We start from the raw sequence: 27,371 nt of genomic DNA on the forward strand, positions 1-27,371 counted from the left end.
ATGGAAAATTGCCTAGGTATGTCCTGTACGCAAGAAACAGGACAAATCCAACCCAGTCAATTACTGCCCCATCAATCTGCTCTTGATCAGTAAAATGATGGAAGGTGCTGTGCATGGTTAACACATGGACAAAAAAGAGCTGAACTCCAGATGTGATGCAAGAGTGACTGCCTTTGACATCAAGGCAGCATTTGACCAAACATGGCATCAAAGAGCCCGAGCAAAACTGAAGTTAATGGGAATCGGAGAAAACTCTCCACTGGTTGGAGTCATACCTAGCACAAAAGATGGTTGTGGTTGTTGGAGGTCAATCATCTGAGCTACCAAGCTGTTGAGACCAGGCTGTTCAGACTCTGGAGAGATGCTATCAGTAGATTGGAATGTTTACTGATCACCTACTCTGGTCCACTGAAACTTTGGCATGATGATGATGATGATGGTGATGACGACGAATATTGTGATTATTGTTACTGTATTAGGTTTACATTGAGATTTGAGAGGTCATTGACAGATTTATCACAACCATTCTGTTGAATTTATCAAACTGCTGAAAGTATTGTTACAAACCAAGCCTCTTATAGTGGATAAGTTAGATTTTGTGCCAAGAGCATAGAAACATTGTAAATGGATGGCACAAAAAGAGGCCACTCAGCCTAAAGTGTCAGCGCCAGCCACTTGATAGCTCCTAGTCCATAGCCCTGTAGGTTACAACATTTCAAGAGCAATTCCAATTTAAAAAAAAATAAAGATAAGGGTTTCTGGCTCCACTACGCATTAAAGTGGTGAGTTCCAGACCCCCACCATCCTCTGGGTGAAAAAATTTCTACTCAACTTTCCTCTATTCTTTCTGCCAATTACTTGAAACCATGCACCCTAGTTACTGACCTCTCAGCTAACAGAAATAGATCCTTTCCAACGACTCTAGCTAGGCTTCTCAATTCTATACACCTAAATGAAATCTCCCCTCGGCTTCCTCTGTTGCAAAGGGGGAAAAATTCCCAGCCAACCCAATCGTTCCTCATAGCTAAAATTGCCCATTCCGGTCAACATCCTCAAATTAGAGGCCTGCTTTTGGTCGGGGAAAAGAACCTGACCGAGCAACAGCAGGCCAGAGCCCGATCCGGCCACAGTCCCTCCGATTTTGCCCCGAGCCCTACCATCCTTTACTTACCTTCCTGACATCGAACCTGCAAGAAGCTGCAGTGCATGCGTGAGACGGCAGTATCGTCACTCGCTCACTGCGCAGACTCAGTTTCATCCCAGACTCCCAGGTAAGTTTTTTTTTTAATTTTTACCAGCAGAGCACTTAGCGTGTGTGTCCAGCCCAACCCGACTTGACCCGGACTCGGCCCGAACCGAGCCCCGAAGCCGGCCCCGACCCGAAAGAGACATGTCGTCGGGTCCCATTTGGTTTGGGTCGGGTAGCAGGCCTCTACTTCAAATTTCCTCTGCATTTTACCACTTGATTACTGTTTGACAAGTATGTATGGTGGAGTTTCTGACTCAACTTCTGTCTATATTTTCTGCCTTATACATTCCTGTTCATTGGCATGATAATTTTCAATAATTTAAAGTAATATTTGATTGATGGTATTAAATTAAGACAGTGAAATGCTGTGCATCAGAATATGCAATGCTGAAGGTTAGGCATAAGTGCATGAATTTCTGTGCAATCGAAATGTCCAATAATCCAAAGTAATCTGTCAATAATCTGAAGAAAACATTTCTAAATGAGATGGCGATAAGCAATTGAGAGAGAGTCATGGGCCAGATTCTGCAGCCCCAATAGCAGCAAATGCTAAGACAATCATCATTGAGAGTTGAAGGGAAACCACAGCTGCCTTTTGGGATAAGTCTGTATTCAGGGGTTGAAGTTGTGTCTTCTCCTCCCTCTAAACCCACCCCCCACCCCCACTTGATCAGCAGCCTGTCCACCACCTTAAACATTCACTCCCTCCACCATTGGCACATAGTAGCTGCAGTATGCACCTTATACAAGGTGGACTGCAGCTACTCGTCCAGTCTCCTTCGACAGCACCTTCCAAACCCAAGACCTCTACCACAGAGAAGGACAAAGGCAGTTGGTGCAAAGGAACACCAGCATCTGCAAGTTCCCCTCCAAGCCACACACCATCCTGACATTGAACCATAATCACCACTCCTTCATTACCTCTGGGTCAAAAACCTGGAACTCACTTCCAAACAGCACTGTGGGTGTACGTACATGTGATGGACTACAGTGGTTCAGGAAAGCAGCTCACCACTAACTTCTCAAGGGCAATTAGGGATGGGCACAAATGTGGGCCTGGCCAGCAATACTCAAATCCCATGAAAGAATAAAAAAAAAGTCAGACAAAAAAAAATTAAACGGATCTGTAAAACTGCTGAAAATAAATTAAGAGTCAAACAGGAAAATTCTGGACAAAGTTTGTTAAAATGTTTAAAAGTACTTAAGTTTATAAAAAGATTTTATTTTAAAAAGTGTTTGAAAGTATTTAAAAAGTGCTTAAAGTGTTTAAAATTATTTCAGATCATTTTGTTGTTGGACCATGCTAGAGGCAGAAGTTGAAATTCTCGCTGCAGCCAATGAACCAGGTCAGTTCATATTTCTCAGTGCAGCCAGCAAACGCCGCCGCTTCACCACAAACGGCAAAATTCGGGCCACTGAACTGACTTCCGACTATGTCCGAAATAAAAAAGCATCGCAGACTATGCTGAGATTAGTTTTCCAGCCTGTTTGTCCAATCATCGAATAGGTCAAATTATTTGTATCTATAGACTTCAGTGTTGCTTATTGATGAAAAACACAGTTACAAGAAACAAACTAAATGTTTTTCTATATACACTATCTAACCCAAACCTCGATGCCGCCAACATCTGCTGAATCAGGAAACAGTTCAGTTCTTGTTTGAATTATGGCAGAGCTAGCACTAACTGGCAGTCTATCCAACAGGTCCACAGCCAAGTGTGAAGTAGTTATTTCTCAAGTCCAATGTGCTAATTCTTTAACATACAAACACATCCTCTGTTGCTCCTGCTCTGGTTTTAACAAATGAACTCGTTACATGTACACTGTTCCGTGCATTAACTTTACTTCACAAATCACCATTCCCCAATCCCATCCCACTAAAAAAAAAACTTTTCCTCCAATTACGAAGTATTTTCGTTCTTTCGGCTGTTTTTTTTTTTAAAATATAACTTCTCTGAAACTTTTCCATTAGTGTTAGCACTCAGAATATCATCCATGATCACAGCTGCACATAATACACTCTAATACCACAAAAATGCACTGAAAGTGATGCTAATGCATTATGTACTTCAACACAAGGAGTTAACAAATGTGAATAAAGGTTTCTTTTCTACCTGACCTACAGCAGTATTAGACTTGATTAGTGGTTATTCTATTTTTTTTTAAATGAAGTCTTGGTCGAGCAAATTGATAATGGCGCAGAAGGTGCGAGAGAACAGCAGGCATAAAGCAGCAGGATGGACACGGAGACAGAGACAAACGAGAAAAAAAAAATCAAGGTGTGATGTCACAGGAAAGTGGGCAAGCGATTAGTTGGTATTTCTCTCTAAATTGGAGCACTTTTTAAATTAGGAGCTGACAAAATAATAACCTCAGACAGAGTAGAACAGTGAGTGAATTACTAAGAGTAATAGCACAGAGCAGGTCTAGAAATGTTAATTAAAACTATAGTTTAAACAAGGTACCAAATAGATTCTAAATGAGGGAATAGCATTTTTTTTTTAAGATCATGAATGGGCAGCAGTGACTGGTTGCTTGCAATTCCTACACCATGCAAGAATTCCAGGACACCTCACATGACTTGGGCGACCGTGTGTGAGAAGTGTCTCCAGCTGCTTCAGCTTGAGCTCAGGATTTTACGAGCTTGAGGAGCAGCTGGAGTTAGTGAGGAGCATCAGGGAGCAATAGAATTTCTTGCATTGTATGTTCCAAGGAAGTTGTCACCCGAAAGGCAATAAGAGTTCAGGATACTAGGTGGGTGGCTATCCGGAAGAGGTAGGAAGTGCAGGAGTCTTTGGAGTGTGCTATTCACAAATCGGTACTCAGCTTTGGAGACTGAAGGAGTGGAGTCCAGACCATGGCATCAAAGGACAAGGGACTGTACAGGAAGAAACAGCAAAGTGTAGAAATGCAGTTTTTATAGATTCCATAATCAGGGACAGCCAGATATTTCTGTAACTGTCATCGTGAATTCTGCATGGTGTATTGCCACCCTGGTGGCAGGGTAAAAGGACATAAAGGAAAAGGGTGCAGAATATTCTGCAGGGGGAAGGGAGACTGCCAGAGAAATTGTGGTGCACGTTGGTAATTATGACATAGCAAGGGCAGGTACTGAGGCTCTACAGCCAGATTTTCAGGAGCTAGGACAGGAGAGAGAGTAGGACCTCAAAGTTAGTAATCTCTGGATTACTCCCAGTACCACGCACTGGCGAGAATAGAAATAGGAAGATAGGGAGGATCACTACATAGCTTGAAGCATGGTGCAGGAAGGAGGGCTTCAGATTCTTAAGGCATTGAGACCAATTCTGGGACAGGAGGCACCTACTCAAAAGAGACAGGTTGCACCTCAACAGGACTGGGACTAATATCCTCACAGAGAGGTTAACTAGTGTGGCTGGGGAGGGTTCAAAACTAAATTGGCAGGGGAATGGGCACCAACATATGGAAATAGAGAAGAGGAATAAGGTACCAATTAGATTCTCAACAAGGGAATAGCACAGGCGAGGCTAAGGCAATAGGGAACTTATAGGGGACCAGAGATTCCTGGGATGGCGAGACTGACTTATGAGGGGAGATTGAGTTGGTTAGGATTATATTCGCTGGAGTTCGGAAGAGTGAGGGGGGATCTCATCGAAACCTATAAAATTCTAACAGGACTTGACAGGGTAGATGCAGGAAAGATGTTCCTGATGGTGGGGGAGTCCAGAACCATGGGTCGTAGTCTAAGGATATGGGGTAAACCATTCAAGACTGAGATGAGGAGAAATTTCTTTACCCAGAGAGTGGTGAACCTGTGGAATTCGCTACCACAGAAAGCAGTTAATGCCAAAACATTGTATGTTTTCAAGGAGTTAGATATAGTTCTTGGGTTTAAAGGGATCAAAAGGATATGGGGCGAAAGCTGGAACAAGTTAATGAGTTGGATGATCAGCCATGATCATAATGAATGGCGGAGCAGGCTCGAAGGGAAGAATGGCCTACTCCTGCTCCTATTTTCTATGTTTCATATTTCAATCTGTGTGTTAATGCTTTGCATAGTTACCAGTTAAGTCTTGTTTTATAATAAACTGATACTTTTATTTAAGAAACCTGGTTCGTGTATTTTATTCTGGGGAGTATATGATTGACCATATCAGTAACTGCGTACATATTTAAAAATATATGTTGTGACCGGTGGAGAAGTGAAACGAGAAAAACAAAAAAAAAAAAGTGTACTCCTCCCGCCTCGGTCCTAACAGGTGGGCCAAGTGTCTGTAGGGCACACCTGGTTAAGAATGATCACTTTCATAAAGATTAGACTTGTAAAGCAGATAAACAAGGAATGATAAAGGTAGAACAGTTAGCTTAGAAGAGGGCTAATTTCAATGCAATGAGAAGGGAAATAGCCAGGATAAAATGGAACCAAAGACTGACAGGCCAACTGTAACTGAACAATGGGTTATTTTTAAAAAAAAAAGAGATGCTTCCAGTACATGCTAGGTACATTCCAACAAGGGTGGAAGGTCAGGGAAACCCTAACTAGGGCTCCTTAGATGACAAGGGAGGTAGAGATTTTGATGGAACCAAAAAAAAGGTGGTGTATTATGCATGCCAGGTGAATCCTACCAGTTGAGGGGGGAGGTGAAGAGGAAAATAAAACTGGCAAAGAGAAAATGAGAATAGAATGGCAGTCAACACAAAAGGGAATCCAAAAATCTTCTACTGGCATGTAAATACAAAGTGAGTACTAAGAGGTAGAATGGGGCCGATTAGGGACAAAGAGGTAAAGCCTGGCTCAGGTAAAACCCGACCCAACGACAGCCAACCAGAATCCTTTTTTTTTTTCACACCCGACCAGACATTAATCTCCTTCATCTGTTCCGGCAGCAGGAGTTGTGGAGAATAATGGGTAAGCCTGATCCCGTGACTTGCTGGAAGCAGCGTCCGGCCTGACCCAACCAGAGTCCGAATGCTGGACTCGGAATTTCAACCCAATCCGAACTAGATACATGTAGTTGGGTCTGGATCGGGTAGCCAGGCTTTACAATGAGGGTAAGCTTAGAGGCGCAGGGCAAAATTAGAATACTTACTTATTGAGTACTCGGTCTCAGTGTTTACCAAGAAAGAGGAATCTTACAAAATATTGTTAGAACTGGAGGGGGGAAAAAAAAAAGGAGTAAAAACGAGAGTGAGTGCATGAAAACACAAGGGAGAGAACAAAAAAAAAGTAGAAAGGCTGGCTATACTTAGGATAGATATGTCACCTGAACCAAAGGCTTCCATACCAAGTTGCTAAAGGAAGTGGGAGTGGAGATAGCAGAAGGGCTTGTCACAATCTTCCGTGCATATGGGGCAGGTGTCAGAGGATTGGAGAGTGGCAAATGTGACACCCTTATTCAAGAAAGGGTGCAAAGAGACAGTCCAAGCAACTACAGTCCAGTTAGTTTAACAACTGTTGTGGGTAAGGTTTTAGAAACTATAAATAGGGAAGGGGGGAAAATGGTGAAACCAACAGACACTTCAAGAGGTTTAAGTTAATTAAGAGGAGTCAGCACAGATTTGTAAAAAAAATGGCAGATCATGCTGGATTCTAACTGAATTTTTTGAATGAGGCAACAGAGAAGGTTGATGAAGGGAATGCAGTAGATGTTGTCTGTATAGATCATCATTTTAAGAAAACACTCAACTAAGTACCACATAAAAGGGTGGTAACAGAATTGAGGGTCATGGAATAGGAGGGTCGGTGTACAATTGGGTAAAACATTTGCTCAAGGACAGAAAACAGCGAATCATAGTAAATGGTTGTTTTCAGGCTGGAGGATGGCAGCGGTATTCCCCAAGGGTCAGTGTTAGGACCACTGCTTTTTTTTGCAACATATAAAATGACCTGGATCTTGGAGTAGAGTAGAATTTCAACCGTTGCCATGATACAAAACTTGGAGGAGTGGCAAAGAGTGAGAATGATATAAATCACCTACAACAGGACATAGATAGGCTAACAGAGTGCGCAGACAGGTGGCAGATGGAATGTAATACTGAAAAGCATGGAGGTGATGCACTTGGGTGGAAGGGATAGTGTGCAGCAGAAGGACCTGGGGGTGCATATGCATCGATCTAGAAGGTGGCAGGAGGGGGAGAGAGAGTGAGAGTGTGGTTTGCAGAGCAAATGGGATCTTGGGCTTCACAAATAGGAGGTAGAGGTATAGAGTACAAGAGCAGGGAAGTTACCCTGTACCTTTATAAAGCTCTAGTTAAAGCCCAACTAGAGAACTGCATCCAGTTCTGGTCACACACTTCAGGAAAGATGCAAGGGTCCTTGAGAGGGTGCAGAGATTTATTAGAAAGGTTCCAGGGATGGGTGATTTTAGTTACAAGGTTACGTTGGAAAATCAAGGGTTGTTCTCCTTGGCAAAAAAGGAGATGGATAGATGTGTACAAAATTTTGACAGGCTTGGATAAGTTAGCCAAATAAAAACTGCTCCCATTAACGAAATGGTACAAGGACCAGGGGACACAGATTGAAAATTCTGGGCAAGATATGTAGGGCGAAAGTGTGTGAGGAAGAACTTTTATTTATTTATTTATTTTTTTTTTTAAATACAGTGAGTGGCAATGATCCATAACTCGCTGCCCACCAGGATGGTGGAAGCCGAGACAAACAATTATTTCAAAAGGAAGTCAGTCAGATGAGCACCTGAAGGAAATAAACTTGCAGGTCTATGGGATTGAGCGGGGGAGTGGGACTGACTGGATTATTCCATGGAGAGCCAGCATGGACTCGATAGGCCAAATGGTCTCCTTCTCTGCCACAAATGACTGACTCGAAAATCAATGCCTAATTTGTACCATTTTTCTTATTTCAGTATACAATTTCCACATTGGAAGAGATCTTGAGATTGCAAAACTGTTGGAGTAGGTTATATCTTACTTGCGCTAAAAAAGAAACTCAAATAAATTCAGTCCTTAAAATAATGGAAGGACAGGAAATCTTCCCTTCACCTCCAGATCTAAAGTTTGGATTATTGATCATCTGAACATAGACCACTCTTCAGTGACTTGACTGATGTCCACATTTCCATTTTTGTTCATGAAGCTTAAATACACCACCAGACCAGCTTACAATGGGTTGCTTACTGCTGTAGGCCATGAGGTTATTTGCTCAACATAAAATTAAACAATTTGACTGAATCGCAACACTTCGTTTAACACCTTCATAAATCAAAGGCAAAAAACAAACTTTAAAAAAAAAAGTGGCCTGCATGACCTCAGCATAACCCAAGTCCATTCAGTCCACAAATTACTTGTGGCACCTAACTACTGTTGCAGTGTAGGGAAACTAAAATGTAGACAGACATTCAGCCCCTCAAGACGCCTCAATTCCACCATTCAATCAGATCATGACTGAACAATTCCATTTACTCCATACCCCTCATCAACCTTAACAAAAACCTATTGCCCTCAGTCCTAAAAGTCTCAAGTGACCAAATTCACGTGCCACAGTCTGATACCTAACAAAGTTACTACTGATAGATCTGCACAGAACGTTACACTGCAATGCAGACATAACTTGCCTTGAGTAATTTCAACTACTTAATTTCTCTATACAGAGAGACTAAATATTTGCATAATTTCTGCAGAAAAAAGTTACACTTCTGAAGACCCAACTTGCCTTTAGTGTAATTTCAACTACCTAATTTCTTGACGCATTTAGACTACTCAATATTTGCATAATTTCTAAGAATTACAGGAGTGAATGGTAGAAGTGCCACGATTTCCATTTGTTCAAACAGAACAATTTACAACAAACCTTAAGTCTTCGAACCATTTCCTCCTTTGATATTTTGTCAGAGATTTCTTTTACCCCAGGAGGGTATGTAATTTTTCCATCATTGACTTTAGGCTTTGCATGAGCCATGGTTAAAGTTCCCGTTTCCTCCTTTTAAAAAAAAAAGAAAGCAAAGTTAGTACGTCAAATTTTCTTGTTAAAATCAAATTGTTTTTGCATTCAGCATGACGAAGGCTGTTCGTGCTAGTGAACAGATATCTTCCCATTTCAGATACTCACACTATCAGCACAAGTACTCAAGCACATGGCACGTACAGCTCAGCCAAGAACACGAGAGTCAGAGCTGATCTGTACTTGGACCTCACGTCAAAAATCAACCAGTATATTAAAAAAAAAAAATCAACCTGAACCAAACCAAGAGCAGCAGTGTCAGTGTTTGGGGACTTCTTTCATAGGGTGCATCCTCCTCTACTCAGCCCACCACCAACATTTTAAAACCACTCAGAGCTCAGATTCCATTAAGGAGGGTTTTCATAGAATGATAGAAATTACACCAGCAGGCCATTCGCCTCCCCATGCTCTCTGCTGTAACACCTATTATCACCTTACCCTTTTGTGTACCTCCTTTTCAAATATTTATCTCATTCCATTTGAAATTAACTTTTAATCTCTACCTCAATAGCCGAATGTGGTCAATTATCCCACACTCTAAATAGCCATAAGTACAAGAACCTCCTTCCTCCCTTTCCCATTCTTGTTTCCAGTAAGAATCGGCGACTTCCATTTGCTAGTACCTCATTTGCCCACTAATGCAAACAAACAATCTTCTACTATTTAATCACATTAAAAAAAGGTCCCCAGTTTTCACTTGCCCTTTTGCTGGCCACTCCTTAGAGCTGCTCCCACTCACCACCTTGTTTCTGATACCACCAGTTCTGCAGAAAATTTCAGACCCACCCACACCACCCACCCCCACCAAGAACCTTCCAACTTCAGAGCTCCCTTGATTACAGCTACCCCCTCCAGTTTCAGATTCTACCTCACCCCTTGATTTCCAACCCCTGCTCAACTTGGTTCTCCTGAATCCATGTTGACTACTGTTTAATTATTGCACATTTAATTTTCAAGGTTACTCCTGATGAATCAGTTCCATTATTTTACACAGAATTGACGCAAAAATCATTATTGGGTTTGTACTCGTCTTGTATCTGTATGAGTACCATAGATTGAACACAGGCTACGATCAGTGGCACCTCAATTCCTCAGACATCTGCTGATCGGCGGTGTGTCACAAATACTCTCCTTAATTTCTCAGCATTCTGGTTGAAAGAAAGATCTCTCCTTGGCAATTTACTTTTTTCAAGTCCTGTTATAAGTAAGATAAAAACCTCAGACAGCATCTCACCATCATGAAGTTTGCCTTCCCCTGGAGGGAGTAATCAAATCATTCCAAGTATTTAATATCTACTATCTACCCTCTTGTTTCAAGTCCATTTGTGGCCCCAAGCAGCCAATTACACATGAATAAAACAAACAGCAGCTGGAGTAGGCCTGTTCCACCACTCAAGATCATGGTTGATCTACCTCAACTCCACCTTACTGCACTATCCCCATCCCTTCAGACCCAAAAATCTATAAACCTCTCTCGCTTGAATATACTCAACAAATGACCATCCACAAGTCTCTAGGCAGAGAATTCCAAAAGATTCAAAGTGAAGAAATTTCTCATCAGTCCAAAGCCATCCCCTTGTTCAGAGACCGGAACCCCAGGTTTTAGATTCCCCAGCCAGGGAAAACATCTTCTCACCATCAATCTGTCGAGCCTCTTAGGAATTTTATATGTTTCAATTAGATCATCTCTCATTCTTCTAAACGCCAAAGAATATAGGTCTAATCTACTCAATCTCTCCTCATAAGACAATCCCCTCAGTTATAGAGTCATAGTCATAGAGAGATACAGCACTGAAACAGGCCCTTCGGCCCACCAAGTCTGGCTGATCAACAACCACCCATTTATACTTTTACTTTCTTTGGCCTCCTTGTCTCAAGAAACAATAGGTATGCGCCTGGAGGTGGTCAGTGGATTGTGAAGCAGTGCCTGGAGTGGCTATAAAGGCCAATTCCAGAGTGACAGACTCTTCCACAGGCGCTACAGATAAAATTGGTTGTCGGGGCCATTACACAGTTGGCTCTCCCCTTGCGCTTCTGTCTTTTTTCCTGCCAACTGCCAAGTCTCTGACTCGCCACACTTTAGCCCTGCCTTTATGGCTGCCCGCCACCTACATTAATCCCATATTCCCTACCACATCCCCACCATTCTCCTACCACTTACCTACACTAGGTGCAATTTACAATGGCCAATTTACCTATCAACCTGCTGTGGGAGGAAACCGGAGCACCCGGCAGAAACCCACGTGGTCACAGGGAGAACTGGCAAACTCTGCACAGGCAGTACCCAGAACTGAACCCAGGTCGCTGGAGCTGTGAGGCTGCGGTGCTAACCAGTGCGCCACTCATCCCAGGAACCAGTTTAGTGAAACTTTGTTGCACTCCCTCCAGGACAAGTATGTCATTCCTTAGGTAAGGAGACCAAAACTGTACACAGTTCATCATGTGTGCTCTCACCAATAGCTTGTAAAATTTGTCATGGGTTGTGTAGTTTTTTTTCTGGGATGTGGTTTGCCTTTAAGGCTTGCAAAGGATCAGTATTGCTTTAAGAACCAGCAAGCCTCAGAAGTTAGGAAGGTGTACTTTCATTGCCTTGGATACAGCCATTTGGAAACAGCGATTCAAAGGGTGCATTCTCGTTACCATAGATACAGCCACTGGGAGTGAGCATCATGCGATACATTTGTTACAATTCAAATTTGAACTGGCTTTTTAAATTGAAGAACAGTTTGTTCTAACAGGACACACACACACACCTCAAAAAATTCAATTGATTCATTTTAAAAAGTGCTTGCAAGTCATTAATTGTTGAAATTCGCTGAAGGAAGGAAAGCATCACATACTGCTGGAATTAGACTACAGACTATTCTACTGCGGAAGAACCTTTTTTTCCCCCTTCAGATGGCTATGAGGACTTCAAGCAACATTGGGCTGCAAATTAGCAAGGGCTCTAATTTTTTCTGTTTTAAATGTTGTTTATATCTTCATAGCGTTTAAGAATTTAGTTTTTCTCATTAAACAGTTAATTTGTTGATTTAAAGACACCTGGTTTGGTTAGCCTCATTCAGGGGGTTAATAGATGGTACAACTTGGCTGGGTCTTTCTTGAATTTGGAAAATTTAAAATATGTTAGGCGATCTGTGGAGCGACGGGATTGAATTAACAGTGTGTTTCTCCCACCACAATCAGAATCGTATATTTTGATTTGGGGCTTTGACTGGAGCGGTTGATCGTAACAAATTGTAGTACAACTTCTTAACTCTTGCACTCCAATCCCTTTGTAGCAAAGGCCAACATACTATTTGCCTTCTTAATTGCTTGCTGCAACAGGTTTGTTTTCAAAGGGACCTGGGTGTCCTTGTACATGAATCACAGAAAGCCAACATTTCCCAGTCTCTCACCATTGAAAAAAATTTCTGCTTTATTTCTTCCTCCCAAAGTGGAGGACTTTAAACTTAACCACATCATATTCCATCTGCCATGTTCTTGCCCACTCACCTAACCTGCCAATATCCCTCTGCAGCCTCCTCACTGCTTGCCTTCCCACCTAATTTTGTATCGACAGCAAACTTAGATACATCACCCTCATTCAAGTCATCAATATAGACTGTAAATATCAAAAATCAAAATTTTAAAAATTTCATATTTCACCACAACACAACTAAATTTATCCACCGTTTTTCAATACCATTAAAGTTTTTACTCCAAGGCGCTGGTCGGTCTTAAAAGCCGATACACCCAATGGATATATTCCCATTACAACTGAAAGCAATCCCCCAAGCACATGTATAGAATTTCCCAGAATGCTTTCTTGGAACCGAATTAAAAAGATCTCCCCTCATCCTGTGAAGATTTGCTTTATCTCCAAGTCCAGGGAACAAATTGTAAATTGCATTTTCATGTTTATCTGAGGAAATGTTAACATTTAAAATAACAACTTCCTTTTTCCTTTCAATTAAGCACTTCTCAACTGTACCTCAGATTTAACAGCACCTGCAGCTTTTTTTTTTTGGTTTGATCTAGCTAGGAAAACAGAAATTTGAGACTGGATTTCATGGGGGAAGATGGGGGAAGTTGGGGGCAGGGGGTGGGGGGGGGGGGGGGTCTTGAAGTGGTGCTGGAGGGCAAGAATATTTCACTTCTTTCCCAAGTGATTACGTCAGCTGTGGCTCAGTTGATAACACTCTAACCTCTAAAATCGCAAAGTTCCAGGACCATGTCCCACTCCATGGCTTGACCACACAACAAAAAAAAAAAAGGCTGATGCTCCAGTTCAGTACTGAGGGTGTGCTACACCGTTGGAGGTGCCACGACTTTCGGTTGAGACATGAAACAAGACCCCATCTGCCCGATTTGGTGGGCATAAAAATGAACCTGTGGTACTTCACCAAAGAAAAGCAGGGGAGTTATCCCTGATGTCTTGGCCATCATTTACCCCTCAGTTAACATCACACGAACAGGATTATCTTGTCATTATTAAATTGCTGTTTGTTTGCTATGCGCAAACATTGGCTGCCACATTACAACAATGACTATGCTTTAAAAAGTACCCGCGATGTCTGGAGGTCATGAAAAAAGTGCTATATAAATGCAAGTCATTGAAAATTGTTTTGTAGAATTATGTTAAACAATCATTGGAACCCTCCTGACAGATCAATCACACAAAGTTTCACCCTTCATTCAAACAATCTTGAGAAAAGGCAACAAACAATTGCTGTGGGGTTCAAGAATGTAATTTTCTTACACAAAAACATGGAAACTAGGTAACTAATGAACTTAAGTATTGAAGATTTTTTGGTTCACCAGAGACTGTAAATCAACTAAACTTAAGTGTACTTTGTTTTTTACTGCTGTGGATTGGAACTAGTCGACAATGCAAAGATCAGTGAAAGTGTACCCAATGATCCAAAATCAGCTGTGGATAAGCAAAATATTACAGATGCTGGAAATCTGAAATAAAAGCAGAAGGGGCTGAAAATACTCAGCAGTTCTGACAGCAAATGTGGAGAGAGAGAAACAAAGTTAAAGTCTCTCAGGTCAAAACTCTTGCTCTCCACGGATGTTGCCAGATCTCCTGAGCAGCTGTGGATAGTTTGGAAGAGAAGCCAACAGGTGGGAAGCCAGTGAGGTGCCTTTGTGGTTTGAACAAAAAAAAAGGTACCAGTTAAATTCTCGGTTTTCCTCCCTGAAAGCTGCTAAACCCATTTCCACCACTCTCCAAGAGACATATGGACCTTCCTTTACTTCAGCAACTTCAAGGATTTGCACTCACTTCCAGAACCCCAAGATCATGGCCCCATAGTCTAGAATCATCTTCAATGCTCCCACACCCTACGATTACTCCACATCTCCCTAACTTTCTCTCCGAAAAGTTCCCAAATCCCAAAATCTGCCAGATTGATGAAACATACTTTTGTCTGCTACTTCTGTTCTCCGTAACTGAAATTTCAAAAGTCAAAAGCAATGTTCCTTCTAATTTCCCCTTATGGTGCACAGCCCATTTGTTGCATTGTGTGGTCCCTTGAAGATTGCTGCAAATGAACACATCTTAAAAAAAAGGGACAGCCTCATATGCACAGCCTGCAAGTCTCCTGCATAGCAAGTTCTGATTGCTACATGGCCACACATCTGTGCGGCTTAGAGTGCGCATTAAATCAAAAGATAATAAAAACAGAGTTCAACATTCCACATAATTAAAGTCATCTGTAAACTTGTTTTATTGTTTGACCACATTCATTACTTTTTTTTTTAAACTCAAGATTCTCAGCCTCTCAACAGCCTGAGTTTCAACTTGATATTTTCACCTACAGTTGTGATGGTTAAAGCAGGTCCTGCACTCTGAACATGTGCTGTGTGCAACAGTAGCATTTTGTTAATTCAACTAGAAAAAAAAAGTCTCTCTTCAGCCTCAAACATCATCTGCTTGGTTACACAGAAATTGGAGCACAAAAATAGGCCATTTGGCCCACAGGTCCATGCTCGTGTTCATGTTTCGCGCATGCTTTCTCACCCTACTTCAGGTAACCTTAACATTCATTCCATTCACCTCTCCCTCATGTGCTCATCTTGCTTCCCCTTGTATACATTTATGCTAGTTGCTTCAACTACTCCTTGTGGTACCAAGTTCCAGTCTCAGAGTAAAGAAGTTTCTGTTCAATTCTCTATTGGATTTATTAGTCATTACACTATATTTATGGACCCTAGTTCTGGTCTCCCCATCAAGGGGAAACATCTTCTCTACAACCACCTTATCGAACCTTTTCATAATCTAAAAAGGCCTCTATCATGTCACCCTTCAGCCTTCTCTCTTCGACAGACTAAAATCAGTGTGTTCAGTCTTTCCCAATAGGGGTTATAATCCCGCAGTTCTGATATACCACTGAACCTTTTTTTGCATTACAGTTTTGATTATCATTTTTGTAATATAAATTTAAAATGTTTACAAACTAGCTTGAAGAAAAGCCAGTTAGACAGATTTCAAAAGCATAAATTCAGTTAAAAAGGAAATTGGAGTACAAAGCAGTGTGTGTGCAAATCAAACGAGGCAGAAACAAATGCTACAAAAATTACTATTTACACACCAACTGCAGTTAGTGTTAAGAATTCCAAAGGTCAAACACTACTTTCCCCTCAGCATTTAAATACTCAAACTGTTTTCTACTTATAACTATAGAATTCAATTTAATTTTTCAACAAGGACTTGTAAATAAAAGCTATCAACTTCATTTTTGTACAGAGAAAGCATATAAATATAGTTAAAAGGGTGGTAAAAGGAGGAGACAGGCCACTTAGAGACCTAACAGGGGATTTATGTATGGAGGAGGTGGCATGGCTAAGTTACTAAAATGAGTACTTTGCCTGTCTTGAACAAGGAAGATGCTGCCCAAGTCATAGCAAAAGTAGAGATAGTTGTGACACTGGATGGGCTAAAAATTGATGGAGGCATTAGATAGGCTGGCTATATTTAGGTCACCAGGACCTGATGAGATACATCCAAGGATACGGAGGGAAGGAAGGGTAGAAATTGCAGAGTCACTGTGTCTTCAGTACCTTGCTCTGCGGCAGCAAAGCCTGGACAACGTACATCAGCCAAGAGCGACGCCTCTCAACTCATTCCATCTTCGCTGCCTCCAAAGAATCCTTGGCATCAAGTGGCAGGACTGTATCTCCAACGCAGAAGTCTGAGGCAGCCAACATCCCCAGCATATACACCCTACTGAGCCAGCTCGAGATGGCTTGGCCACGTGAGCCGCATGGAAGATGGCAGGATCCCCCAAGGACGCATTGTACAGTGAGCTCGTCACTGGCATCAGACCCACCAGCCGTCCATGTCTCCGCTTTAAAGACGTCTGCAAACCCGACATGAAGTCCTGTGACACTGATCACAAGTCATGGGAGTCAGTTGCCAGTGATCTCCAGAGCTAGCAGACAGCCATAAAGGCGGGGCTAAAGTGTGGCGAGTTGAAGAGACTTAGCTGTTGGCAGGAAAAAAAGACAGAAGCGCAAGGGGAGAGCCAACTGTGTAACAGCCCCGACTACCAATTTTATCTGCAGCGCCTGTGGAAGAGTGTCACTCTAGAATTGGTCTTCATAGCCGCTCCAGGCGCTGCTCCACAAACCACTGACCACCATTGGTCAGCTTACCCATTGTCTCGAGACAATGACGACGGGCCATAATCTTCCAATCTTACTTAGATACGGGGTGGTACTAGAGGACTGGAGAACTACAAATGCTTTTTTTGGAACAAGAGTATAGCAAGGACAAGCCCAGCAACTACAGGCCAGTCAGTTCAACCTCGGTGGGAAAACTTATAGGAAGGATAATTCACAATATTAATAGAACTTGGACAAATGTGGTTAATTAAGGAAAACCAGCAGAGATGTTACAGGCAAATATCATGTTTGACTAACTTGTTTATTTCTTGATAAGGTAACAAGAGAGAGAGTATTGATGAGAATAATGCGGTTGATGGGGTGTGCATGGACTTTCAAAAGGCACTTGATAAAGTGCCACATAACGGGCTTGTCAGCAAAGTTAGAGCTCACAAAATAAAAAAGAACCCACGAACTTAAGAAATAAGGGCAGGAATAAGCCATTTCAGCCCCTTGAGCTTGGTGCACCATTCAATGAGATCATGGCTGATCCAACTGTGGCCTCAACTCCACTTTCCTGTCTGCCCCCATTACCCTCAACTCCCTTGTCCATCAAAAATCTAATTCAGCCTTGAATATATTCAATGACCCAGCCTCCACTGCTCTCCAAAGTACAGAATTGCACAGACTAATGATCTGGAGGGGAAAAATTTCCCCTGATTGGAGTCTTAAATGGGAGACAACCAATTTTTAAACAGTATCCTCTAGTTCTAGTCTCCCAGACAACTGCCTGCAACAGTACATAGATAGGCTACCAAAATGGGTATATGGAATTTAATACGGACAAGTGAGAGGTGATGCAATTTGGCAGAAAAAATAACTGGGGGTGCACAGTCTATCATTGAGTATCAGTCACTTCGAAGAAGTCACTTGGTGGATTAGGTCACCACTGCTCCAAATAGAAAACTTAAAAAGCTTTTACAGAATTTTGGTATTCCAAATTCAATTCATGATTTTATACACTGGATTATCTCCTACATAACATTGTATGTTAAAGGTCATTGTTAGATAAAACTGCCAGAAATACCTTAACAAATCTTCAAATTAGCAGGGAATAATTTCCACATTATCTATAAAAGAAATGTCCGATTTATAGTCTGGACAGCAGATAATTTCAGAGCATGACGGGCCCCCCATTTTACTTTTATTTTCAATTATTTTTTCTTTTTTTACAACTTTTTTTTTGTATGTTTATTTCATTTCATCTTAGTTTGTTCAGTTTGCTTACCCACTGTTTTTTTTTCATGTTTGTACTTGCTGCTGTTCAATCTTTGGTCCGTTAACACCCTATCTGTACTAATGCTTTGTCTTTCATCACACCATTAACATATTGCTTGCCTTTGCTCCATGACCTTTTGGTCAGCTATGTAGCCTTGTCCAATCTACACCTTCTCCTTTGTTATCTCTTGCCCCATCCCCGCTTCACTTGCTTATAACCTTTGACATTTCTAATATTTGTCAGTTCCGAAGAAGGGTCACTCACCCGAAACGTTAACTCGGCTTCTCTTTCCACAGATGCTGCCAGACCTGCTGAGTGGTTCCAGCATTTCTTGTTTTTATTTATTATAGCAGATAATTTCTACTGTTTTCAGTTGTACTGAGTCTGCATGCCTGGTATCTGATTTTTCACAATGGTCAACACTTAACTATTCTGCAGATCATTTGCTTCTTTCACTAGAATACCTGCAAAAACCTGCCAATGTAACTCTGAAAGCCAGCCTGAGTAAAAGAAAAGCCAGTCTTAAGAAATGGAATGTGCACTTACCATGATGAAATTGACTGGACAAAAATTTAGCATAAAAAAGCAAAATATTGCAGATGCTAGAAATCTGAAATTTATTAAAGAAATTTAGCAACTTTATTAAAAGGATTCAGGCTCCAATTCATTGCTTGAGGCTACCAGATATTTTAACAGGAGCTGATTTTTAAAGAAAAAAGGAAATCAAAAAGTAGGAAAATAAAAGTTTTCCCAAAACTATTCCCAAATATTTACCATTCTGAGCCAGGAAGGTGGGAAATAAATTCAAGTGAGAAATTCTTTAAATCTCTAACTGATACTCTATAGCTTTGGAAGCTACTTTCTCTAATGAATATATTCAGTTTTGAGGATCTCTTCCAAACCTAGCCACATATCTAGGACTTCTCAAATTCCTCTTCAAAGCATGTGTCCTATTTTGTATGCAAGGAAATGAGCTTCACTGATCAAACTCAGCAGAATAACTACACAGAGTTCACTTTGAGTATGAAAGTCTCACTTAAAAATGAGGCATGTTAGGAGAGTTGTTATAAACACATGAATACTTATTTTATAGATAGATATTTGCCAGGATATCAGAGGAGAACACCCTTGTGCTTCTTCAAAATAGTAGGGCCGGGAGGACATGGGTGTACAAGAGAGATCCAGTTCTGGGCAACGCTCATATGGTTCCATAAATTCAAAAAATGGGAAAGAGGGGGGAAAAAAGTACATTTGCCTGAAGAAATCACCTTGAGTAATTGATTAGATTTAGATTTAGAGACACAGCACTGAAACAGGCCCTTCGGCCCACCGAGTCTGTGCCGACCATTAACCACCCATTTATACTAATCCTACACTAATTCCATATTCCTACCACACCCTCACCTGTCCCTATATTCCCCTACTACCTACCTATAGTAGGGGCAATTTATAATGGCCAATTTACCCACCAACCTGCAAGTCTTTTGGCTGTGGGAGGAAACCGGCGCACCCGGAGGAAACCCACGCAGACACAGGAAGAACTTGCAAACTCCACACAGGCAGTACCCAGAATTGAACCCGGGTCGCTGGAGCTGTGAGGCTGCGGTGCTAACCACTGCGCCACTGTGCCGCCCCTCAATGTGTAAATGTAGCATTTTAGAGCCTGAATCCATTAATAAAATTCAGTCATTTTTAAGTACATATTCCATTTAAGACTCAGGCTACTTTCAGTTATATTTGCAGATTTTTGTTCTTTCACTAGAATACCTGCAAGTGATTGGTCCACACTTATCTATCCATGGATCTTTGTTAAAAATCAGAACAGCTCTGCAGACTGAGTACAACAGCAAACAGTAAAGATTTTGATCTGATGTCTCGACCAACAATGAAATTTCTTCAATTTTATACAATGTGGAGATTATTCCTGCCAATTTGAAGACTTGTTTTGTCACATTCCAATAGCCACTAATTTTGTGAAACGAAGGCACTTGATTGTTTGTGACATGAATCCAAATCTTGGGTATAACTTGGTGAAAGCAAAAACCAAACTTTTTGGTGAATGTGCCTCCAGGCACTCACCATCCAAAGCCCAGTTGGAGATATGGATTTCATGGTTATGAAAGCATTGCCGACACTGCTCAAAACTATTAATCTGTAGTTGGGATTCATAATTCAGAAAAAACATTCCATAGAAGCTGAAAATAGAACCCGCCATCATTTTAAAGCATGTCCCAAAAATCACTCAATTCAATAGCATCCACCGATTTCTCCTAATTAATCAGTTTAGTACAAGAAACAGTGCATCACAGACCACAGTTGCAGCACTTACTGAATAAAAGTTGCCTGGCACATTTGGTATGCAGGTAGACAGGGTTATACAGTAGCACAAGTATACTTGAGCTCATCTAAAATTCTAACTCAACTCCCTTTCACCCATCACCCTTAAGCCCATTAACCTATAATGGCTCCCAGTCTGGCAATTCCTCATTTAAAAGGCTCTCATCCTTGTTTTCAAATCTTTTCCCAACTCCCCAAAGCCTGTCCACCGTTTACAAAGCACAAGTCAGAATGCGATGGATGACTCTTCACTTGCCTGGATAAGAACAGCTCCAACAACACTCAAGAAGCTCCTTACCATCCAGCTTGCTCAGTGCCCCATCTATCACCTTCAACATTCACTCCCTCCACCACTGGCACACAGTGCATTTTGTAAATGGTATACACTGCTGCCACTGTCACAACTCACCAAGTCTCCACTAATGACACCTTACAAAACCTGCAATCTTTACCGCCTTGAAGAACAAAGGCAGCATGCATATGGGAACTCCAGCACTTGCAAGTTCCGCTCAATGTCGCACAGCACCCTGACTTCAAACTATACGGTCACTCTTTCACGGTCACAGGGTCAAAATGCTGGAACTCCCTGCTTTACAGCACTGTGGGTGTAGCTATAAATCACAAGCGCTGCAATGGTTCAAGAAGGCAGCTCATCACCACCTTCTAAAGGCAATTCAGGATGGGCAAATAAATGTTGGCATCGCATGAACAAATTGAAAAAAAGCTTCCATAACCCTTTAATCCTCCAGGATCTCTGCACTCCTCCACCCCTGGCATCTTATCCATCCTCAATTTTCTTCACTCCATCACACTGGTGGCCATACATTCAGCTGCCTAAACCCCAAGCTGTAGAATTCCTTCTCTAAACCCCCTTTTTTTTTTTTAAGATGCTCCTTAAAAACTAACTTTTTGACCAAGCATTTGGCTACCTGTCCTCATACCTCGTGTAACTCAGTGTCAAATCTTGTTTGATAATCACCACTTGTTAAGTACCTTAGGATACTTTATTGTGCTTGAGAGAAAAAAAGGTGCTATAGAAATGCAAGTAGTTATTGCTGGTGCATTTGGAGATAAACAGGGGAGACATAGGAGAAAGATATTTAAGATCAACTAGTTTCCCCAAATAAAAACTCCTGAAATTTAGCGGCTCAGGTGATAGTATTTAATCTCTAGAAACTAGGTTTAAAGCCAACCTAGGCAAAAAAGAATGAAAAATAAAAGGAGAATGGAATGATAGTTACTATTTTCTACTGTGGAACACATTGCATTTAGGAGGTAAACGACTCAAACTGCAGAATGCCTAGTCCCAGTGTGTATTAAAAGTATATTGACCATTACAAGCATGTATTTTCCAATGGATAATTCCGAAACATCCATTCCAAAAATATAGACTTCCTAGAAAATTGGTCAAGGAATTCAGGATGTGCTACTTGAGGGAAAAAAAAAAAAAAAATCAACTTATGAAAATAAGAACAATTTCTGATGCATCCATGTACATGCTAAATCCAATTTAAAAGACAACTAAAAAAAGAACCCAAAGAAGCGACTACTTTTTGTTTTTTAAATACAGCAAAATGATCAACTGAAATACATTGTCAGAGAAGGCTGTGGAAGCAGATTAATAATTGCCTACAAAAGGAAATTGGATAAATACTGGAAAAGCAAAGATTTTCTAGGCTATGGGGAAACAGCAGGGCAATGGGCCTAATTGCATACTTATTTCAAAATGAAGTGAATGGCTTCCTTCTGTGGTGTATCAGATTCCAAGGAATCACCTTCAGTAAATGTTTACAGATTATTCCACAGAGCAACTTCATATTTTATCAACTGAAATCAATGAAGTCAATCACTATTTGCATCCTGTGCTTTTCTCAGGACAGAAGCCCAAGTGCGTAAAGCGCACAACAGTTCATTTGACAAAATACTGCTTAAAATCAGCAGCAGATCGTCTTGGGTCTGAAAACCATTTTAAACAACTATTAAGACTGCCTAAATTGCTCTGAATGAGCGATACATCCAACAGCTGCACATGAAAATTTGACCCAATGGTAGCAGAGTCAGATCATCATGGGCTTCAGCTCCACTCAGTGGACATAATCTCAACGATACTTCACTGCAGTAGAGTGTTGCATTATCAAAAGGTGCTGTATTTCAATTAAGATATAGATTCCTTGGTCTTATCATGGCCAATATTCAACTCTCAACCAATGAAAAACCATATTCAATGCTCATTTAAACAAAGTGATTCCTGACAACGCACTGGCCCGCTGACAGAGCGCGCCAAGTTGTTCACATGCGCAGCTGCATCTAGTGAGGACTTAGTGGCGCATGCGCAGAATGGCGTCATCGCATATCCGCGCCAGGTCCATCTTTGCGCATGGAGGAAGCGGGTGAATAGGAGACGGAGACTGGAGCCCTCCCCACCACCCCCCGGCAACTTGCTCCAGGCCTCGGTGCTTCCTCTCCTCAGCCGCTCCCACCCACCCCACTCCCCTGCCCGATTGTTCCTCGCTTCACACCACCCCGCTCTCTGGCCACTCGCTCCCCACTTCCCCCCACCCCCCCCCCCTCCCCCAGCTAGCTTTATACCATGCCGCTTCGCTCCACTCGGCCACTCGCCCCTACATCTCCTAGTCACTGCTTGCGGCCCACCTTGCTTCTTCGGGCGGTGCCTAGTGACTGACGAAACGTGGCAGCGAGTGGCTGAGAGGAGGGAAACGGCACAACCTAAAGCTAGCGGCTAGAGGGGGAGGAGGGCAAGCAGGGAATAAAATCAATCAACGAATTCGGGGGCACAGTGAGGTCTGGAGCAAGCAGCTGAGGGGGCACAGCAGCCATTGGGGTGGGAGCTAGTAGCTGCATTCAGATAATATCAGTCCTGGTCAGTCACATAAACCAAATCACAATAACAAATTGGCAGCACATTTTATACTCTGCCCAATTTTCTTTTCCATTGATCGGGGTGTCAATTCACTATCTTCCAATGGAAATTCAATTATAAAAATCCTTTTGTATTTAATAGGATTACGGTTACAGTGGCGCAGGGCTTTCGCCGGGTGCTCCGGTTTCCTCCCACAGCCAAAGACTTGCAGGTGATAGGTAAATTGGCTGTTGTAAATTGCCCCTAGTGTAGGTAGCTGGAAGGGAATATGGGATTACTGTACGGTTAGTATAAATGGGTGGTTGTTGGCCGGCAAAGACTCATGGGCCGAAGGGACTGTTTCAGTGCTGTATCTCCAAGATAAAAATAAAATTAAATACATTTGTAGCATATTACTGGGCTTCCATCCAACTTAATGTAAGGTTAGTTTGCTGGAACAATCAAGCCATAAGCATTTCCTGTGATAAACTGAGCAACGCCATCTTTAATCCTGGCAGCTGTCTGCGACATCACAGACAACTGATGTTCCAGTTGAAGAGCCTGCCTTTGTGCATGCACAAGTACTGCGCCACCTAGTGATTGCGTTGTCAGCAAACGCAGCCTTTATTCAACAAATGTCTGTGGAAAAATTGGCTGCAGAACAATGTATTTATATAGCACCTTTATGGAAGTCTTTAAGAGCCAATGAAGTACTTTGCAATACTGCAAACGCAGGAAACGCAGCAGCCAAGCTGCGCACAGTATGCTCCCACAAACAGCAATGTGATGAGCAGATGATCCGTTTTATCATGTTGTTTGAGGGATAACTACTGGTCATGACACCTCTTTCAAAATAGTGCCATGGGATCTTGTACGTCCACCCAAGAGCTCAGATAGAACCCCAGTGTAACGTTTCATCTGAGAAACAGCACTTCAACAGTGCAACATTCCCTCAGTACTGTATTGGAGCACTGGCCTCTATTTTTCATGCTCAAGTCTCTGGAGTGGGATAAACTGCACAATCTCGGACTTAAGAATATCAAGGATGTCCCGAGGTCATGCAAGTCACTTTCAAAATGCAAATTCTAACGTTGTAGAAACATTCCAGTTCAGGCCTGTGTGGTATCACATTCTTGTGCTAATTTCTTAATCTAAATTAAACCTAGAAAATGACTAAGATTATAAACTCTGGGTCAGTCCAAAGGACTATCTCATCAGTATCCCAAACTAAATATGGCTGAACTACAAGGGTTTGCAGCGTCAAGAACTCAAAGCTGAGGGGTTGCTGTCTTCGGGTAGTGATGTGCCACCATTCTACTTGCAGGAAATATTGAGCATCATCCTTCCTAGTCAACAAGAATTTGGTACCAGTCAGTGCTACTGGATGCCAGTGGAATCCCAGTGCTGTCAAAGCCCAAGTTCCTTGCATCAACTGAATTTATTTTTGAGTTCCCAGCATCAAAGGAGTGAAAAATGCATGTTCAGTAGTGTCCTATGGGGCCTGTGATCCTTAAATTTATTGTCTGGTGGATCCTCCGCTGAATGACGCAGTATACACAGTGCAGCCATGCCTTCCAGATACATTTTGCCAATCAAAGGCAAATTCAGCAAGTTACAAGATCATGTTTGGGCAACATGCTTTTATTATTTTAAGCACCAGCAATCATTAATAGACTATTGCATTTTCAAGAAACAATATTATGTGAACTTGAGGGTGAAGTCTGAAAGTGATGATTAGTGCTCAGATTTTGTTGCTCTCATCTACACATTTCAGAGATGAAATCCACTTCATGAATTTGTAAAAACAGTAAATTCTGTAGATCATATATACTTGAGCCACAGCACTCCAAGTGATGAAGAACAGATATTGCAGTCCAGAGAGAGCAGCACAGATCAGACAAACTGCTGTCCTGGATGGTGTTAAGCTTCTGGAGTGTTGCTGTACCTGCACTCAGTCAAGTGTACAGTATCCCAACACCATTGACTTGAGCCTTGGAGCGACCACAAAGCACTCTGCCTCTGCCCTTGTAGCAGTGTTGATATGACTGGTCCAGTTATATCTCTGGTGAACAACCATCTCCAAGAGGTTGATGGTGGGGAGTTGCCAATGGCGAAGCCATTGAAGCTCAGGAGGAGGTGGCTCTGCTCCTCTTGTTCGAGATGGATTACTTGGCACTTGTGTAGCACAAGTGTTTCCTTTTGCTGGTCAGCCCAAGCCTAGGTGTTGTTAAAGTTCTACTGTAGGCCAGGACAATAATGTTCAATATCAGGAGCTGCAAATGTAGCTGAAAATTGTAAATTTCAAAACAGCAACAAGCATATAAGATAATAGATAGAACAAAGAACTAGCTGCTGACGATTGAACACAAAAAGATACTTCTGTGAAAAAGTTCCTGCCACAATGCCCGAGGACTACAAAGATCGGCCTCCAACAATCAAGACCCTTTTCCTTAGCATTAGTTGTGAGTACAATTGTTGGAGGGCTGACCCTCAAAGATTTGAGTTCTGCTCAAATTCCTTGGTGCCATACCTGGTCAAATGCTGCCTTGAGATTGAAGACAATGGGTCTCAGCCCTTCTCTGGCATTCAGCTGTCGCATCTAATTCAGGATCAAGGGCAAGTGGTGCTGGGGGAACCTGAACTTAGTCAAAATATCCTGCTTGCTGATACTAAGTACCAGTTAGTGGCACTCAAACCCTTTTGTCACTGGACTATGATTGGGAGGTGCTAGATAATTCAAATTTAACTGGAAAATTACTGCCCTACATTTTGTAGCTCGGATATAATTTGGTAATTTTCCACAGTGCTGGGTAGTTGTCAATATCATAGCTGCACTAGAACGGCTTGCAACGCGTTGGCATGGCTCTTTCTGGTGTGCAGATATTTAGCGCGGTTGTTATGGCCCTTTGTGTCCAGAGCAAAAACAACCAGCTACTATTTAATACCACATTGACTGAAACAAATTGCCTGGACACCAGCACTCATGGTGACGTTGGGAACTACCAAGTGGAATTACCCACCAAACTATTTTGACTGTAATCACTGGTCAACACTTCAACCTGATCTCTTCAACTATTTGCTCACAAAGGGTAGATACCAAGACAAAATGGTCTGGCCAAATGGCCCAATTCCATTTTGCAACTTGTATGCAATTCAAGGTAAGCATGAAGCCCTGTATTTTAATGGTATCACTGGGTTGCTGCCTCACTCCAAGGTATACCTGGTGCTGCAGGCCCACTTGGGAGAATTCAATGCACAAAAATGGTGTTTTAAGTCTAATTATGAAACACTAAATCATAGTATCATCACACAGATGTTAGGTGAAATTCTACAAAAAATATATACCCAAACTCTAACTAAGCGGCACAGTGGCTAGCAGCGCAGCCTCACAGCTCCAGCGACCCGGGTTCAGTTCTGGATACTGCCTGTGTGGAGTTTGCAAGTTCGCCCTGTGACCGCGTGGGTTTCTGCTCGGTGCTCCGGTTTCCTCCCATAGCCAAAGACTTGCAGGTTGATGGTAAATTGGCCATTGTAAATTGTCCCTAGTGTAGGTAGGTGGTAGGAGAATGGAGGGAAGGTGGGGATGTGGTATGGAATATGGGATTAATGTAGGATGAGTATAAATGGGTGGTTGTTGGTCGCACAGATTCGGTGGGCCAAAGGGACTCTTTCAGTGCTGTGTCTCTCTATGACTCTATGCGCTCAAAATTACTTTCTCCCCTCTGCAGCAGTGTACAATTTTAGACTACACTCATGCAAGATGTGCATACAAAATTCCAGGCACAAGTAGTGTACCAAACATGCAAATTTTCAAGTCATAACAGAAGGCCATGCCAAGAGGAAAGGGGTTACCATCAGTTATCTGGTAATGGGAATGCAGCAGTATTAGTAATACTGCTCCATCACTGGCTGCCACAATCTTAAACATTAATAAAACATGTATACTCAGTGCAAATTAATTAACTTGAACTGGTTTATTTATTTAGAGATACAGCACTGAAATTTTTTTGAGTAACGTTTAAGAAAAATGGTTAGACCTAAAATTTCAAACTTTCACTCAAGTATTTAACAACTCGACTGATGTCTCCCTCATATTCTAGGAAACCAAAATTGCACAGCA

General features: G+C 41.9%; 1 protein-coding gene across 3 annotated transcripts in view; it reads right to left on the reverse strand.

Annotated features, from left to right (window-relative positions):
* The window catches only part of pds5b (PDS5 cohesin associated factor B), a 261,787-nt gene that overhangs the window by 215,595 nt on the left and 18,821 nt on the right, over nt 1–27,371 (reverse strand). For all 3 annotated transcript variants that reach the window (XM_068033499.1, XM_068033498.1, XM_068033500.1), the window contains exon 2: nt 9,036–9,164. In XM_068033499.1, the coding sequence (XP_067889600.1) occupies nt 9,036–9,143 (108 nt within the window). In that variant the 5' untranslated portion in view covers nt 9,144–9,164. The remainder of the gene's footprint in view (nt 1–9,035; nt 9,165–27,371) is intronic.

The sequence above is a fragment of the Heterodontus francisci genome, chromosome 6 (genome assembly GCF_036365525.1).
Source record: "Heterodontus francisci isolate sHetFra1 chromosome 6, sHetFra1.hap1, whole genome shotgun sequence".
NCBI classification, from domain to species: Eukaryota; Metazoa; Chordata; class Chondrichthyes; order Heterodontiformes; family Heterodontidae; genus Heterodontus; species Heterodontus francisci.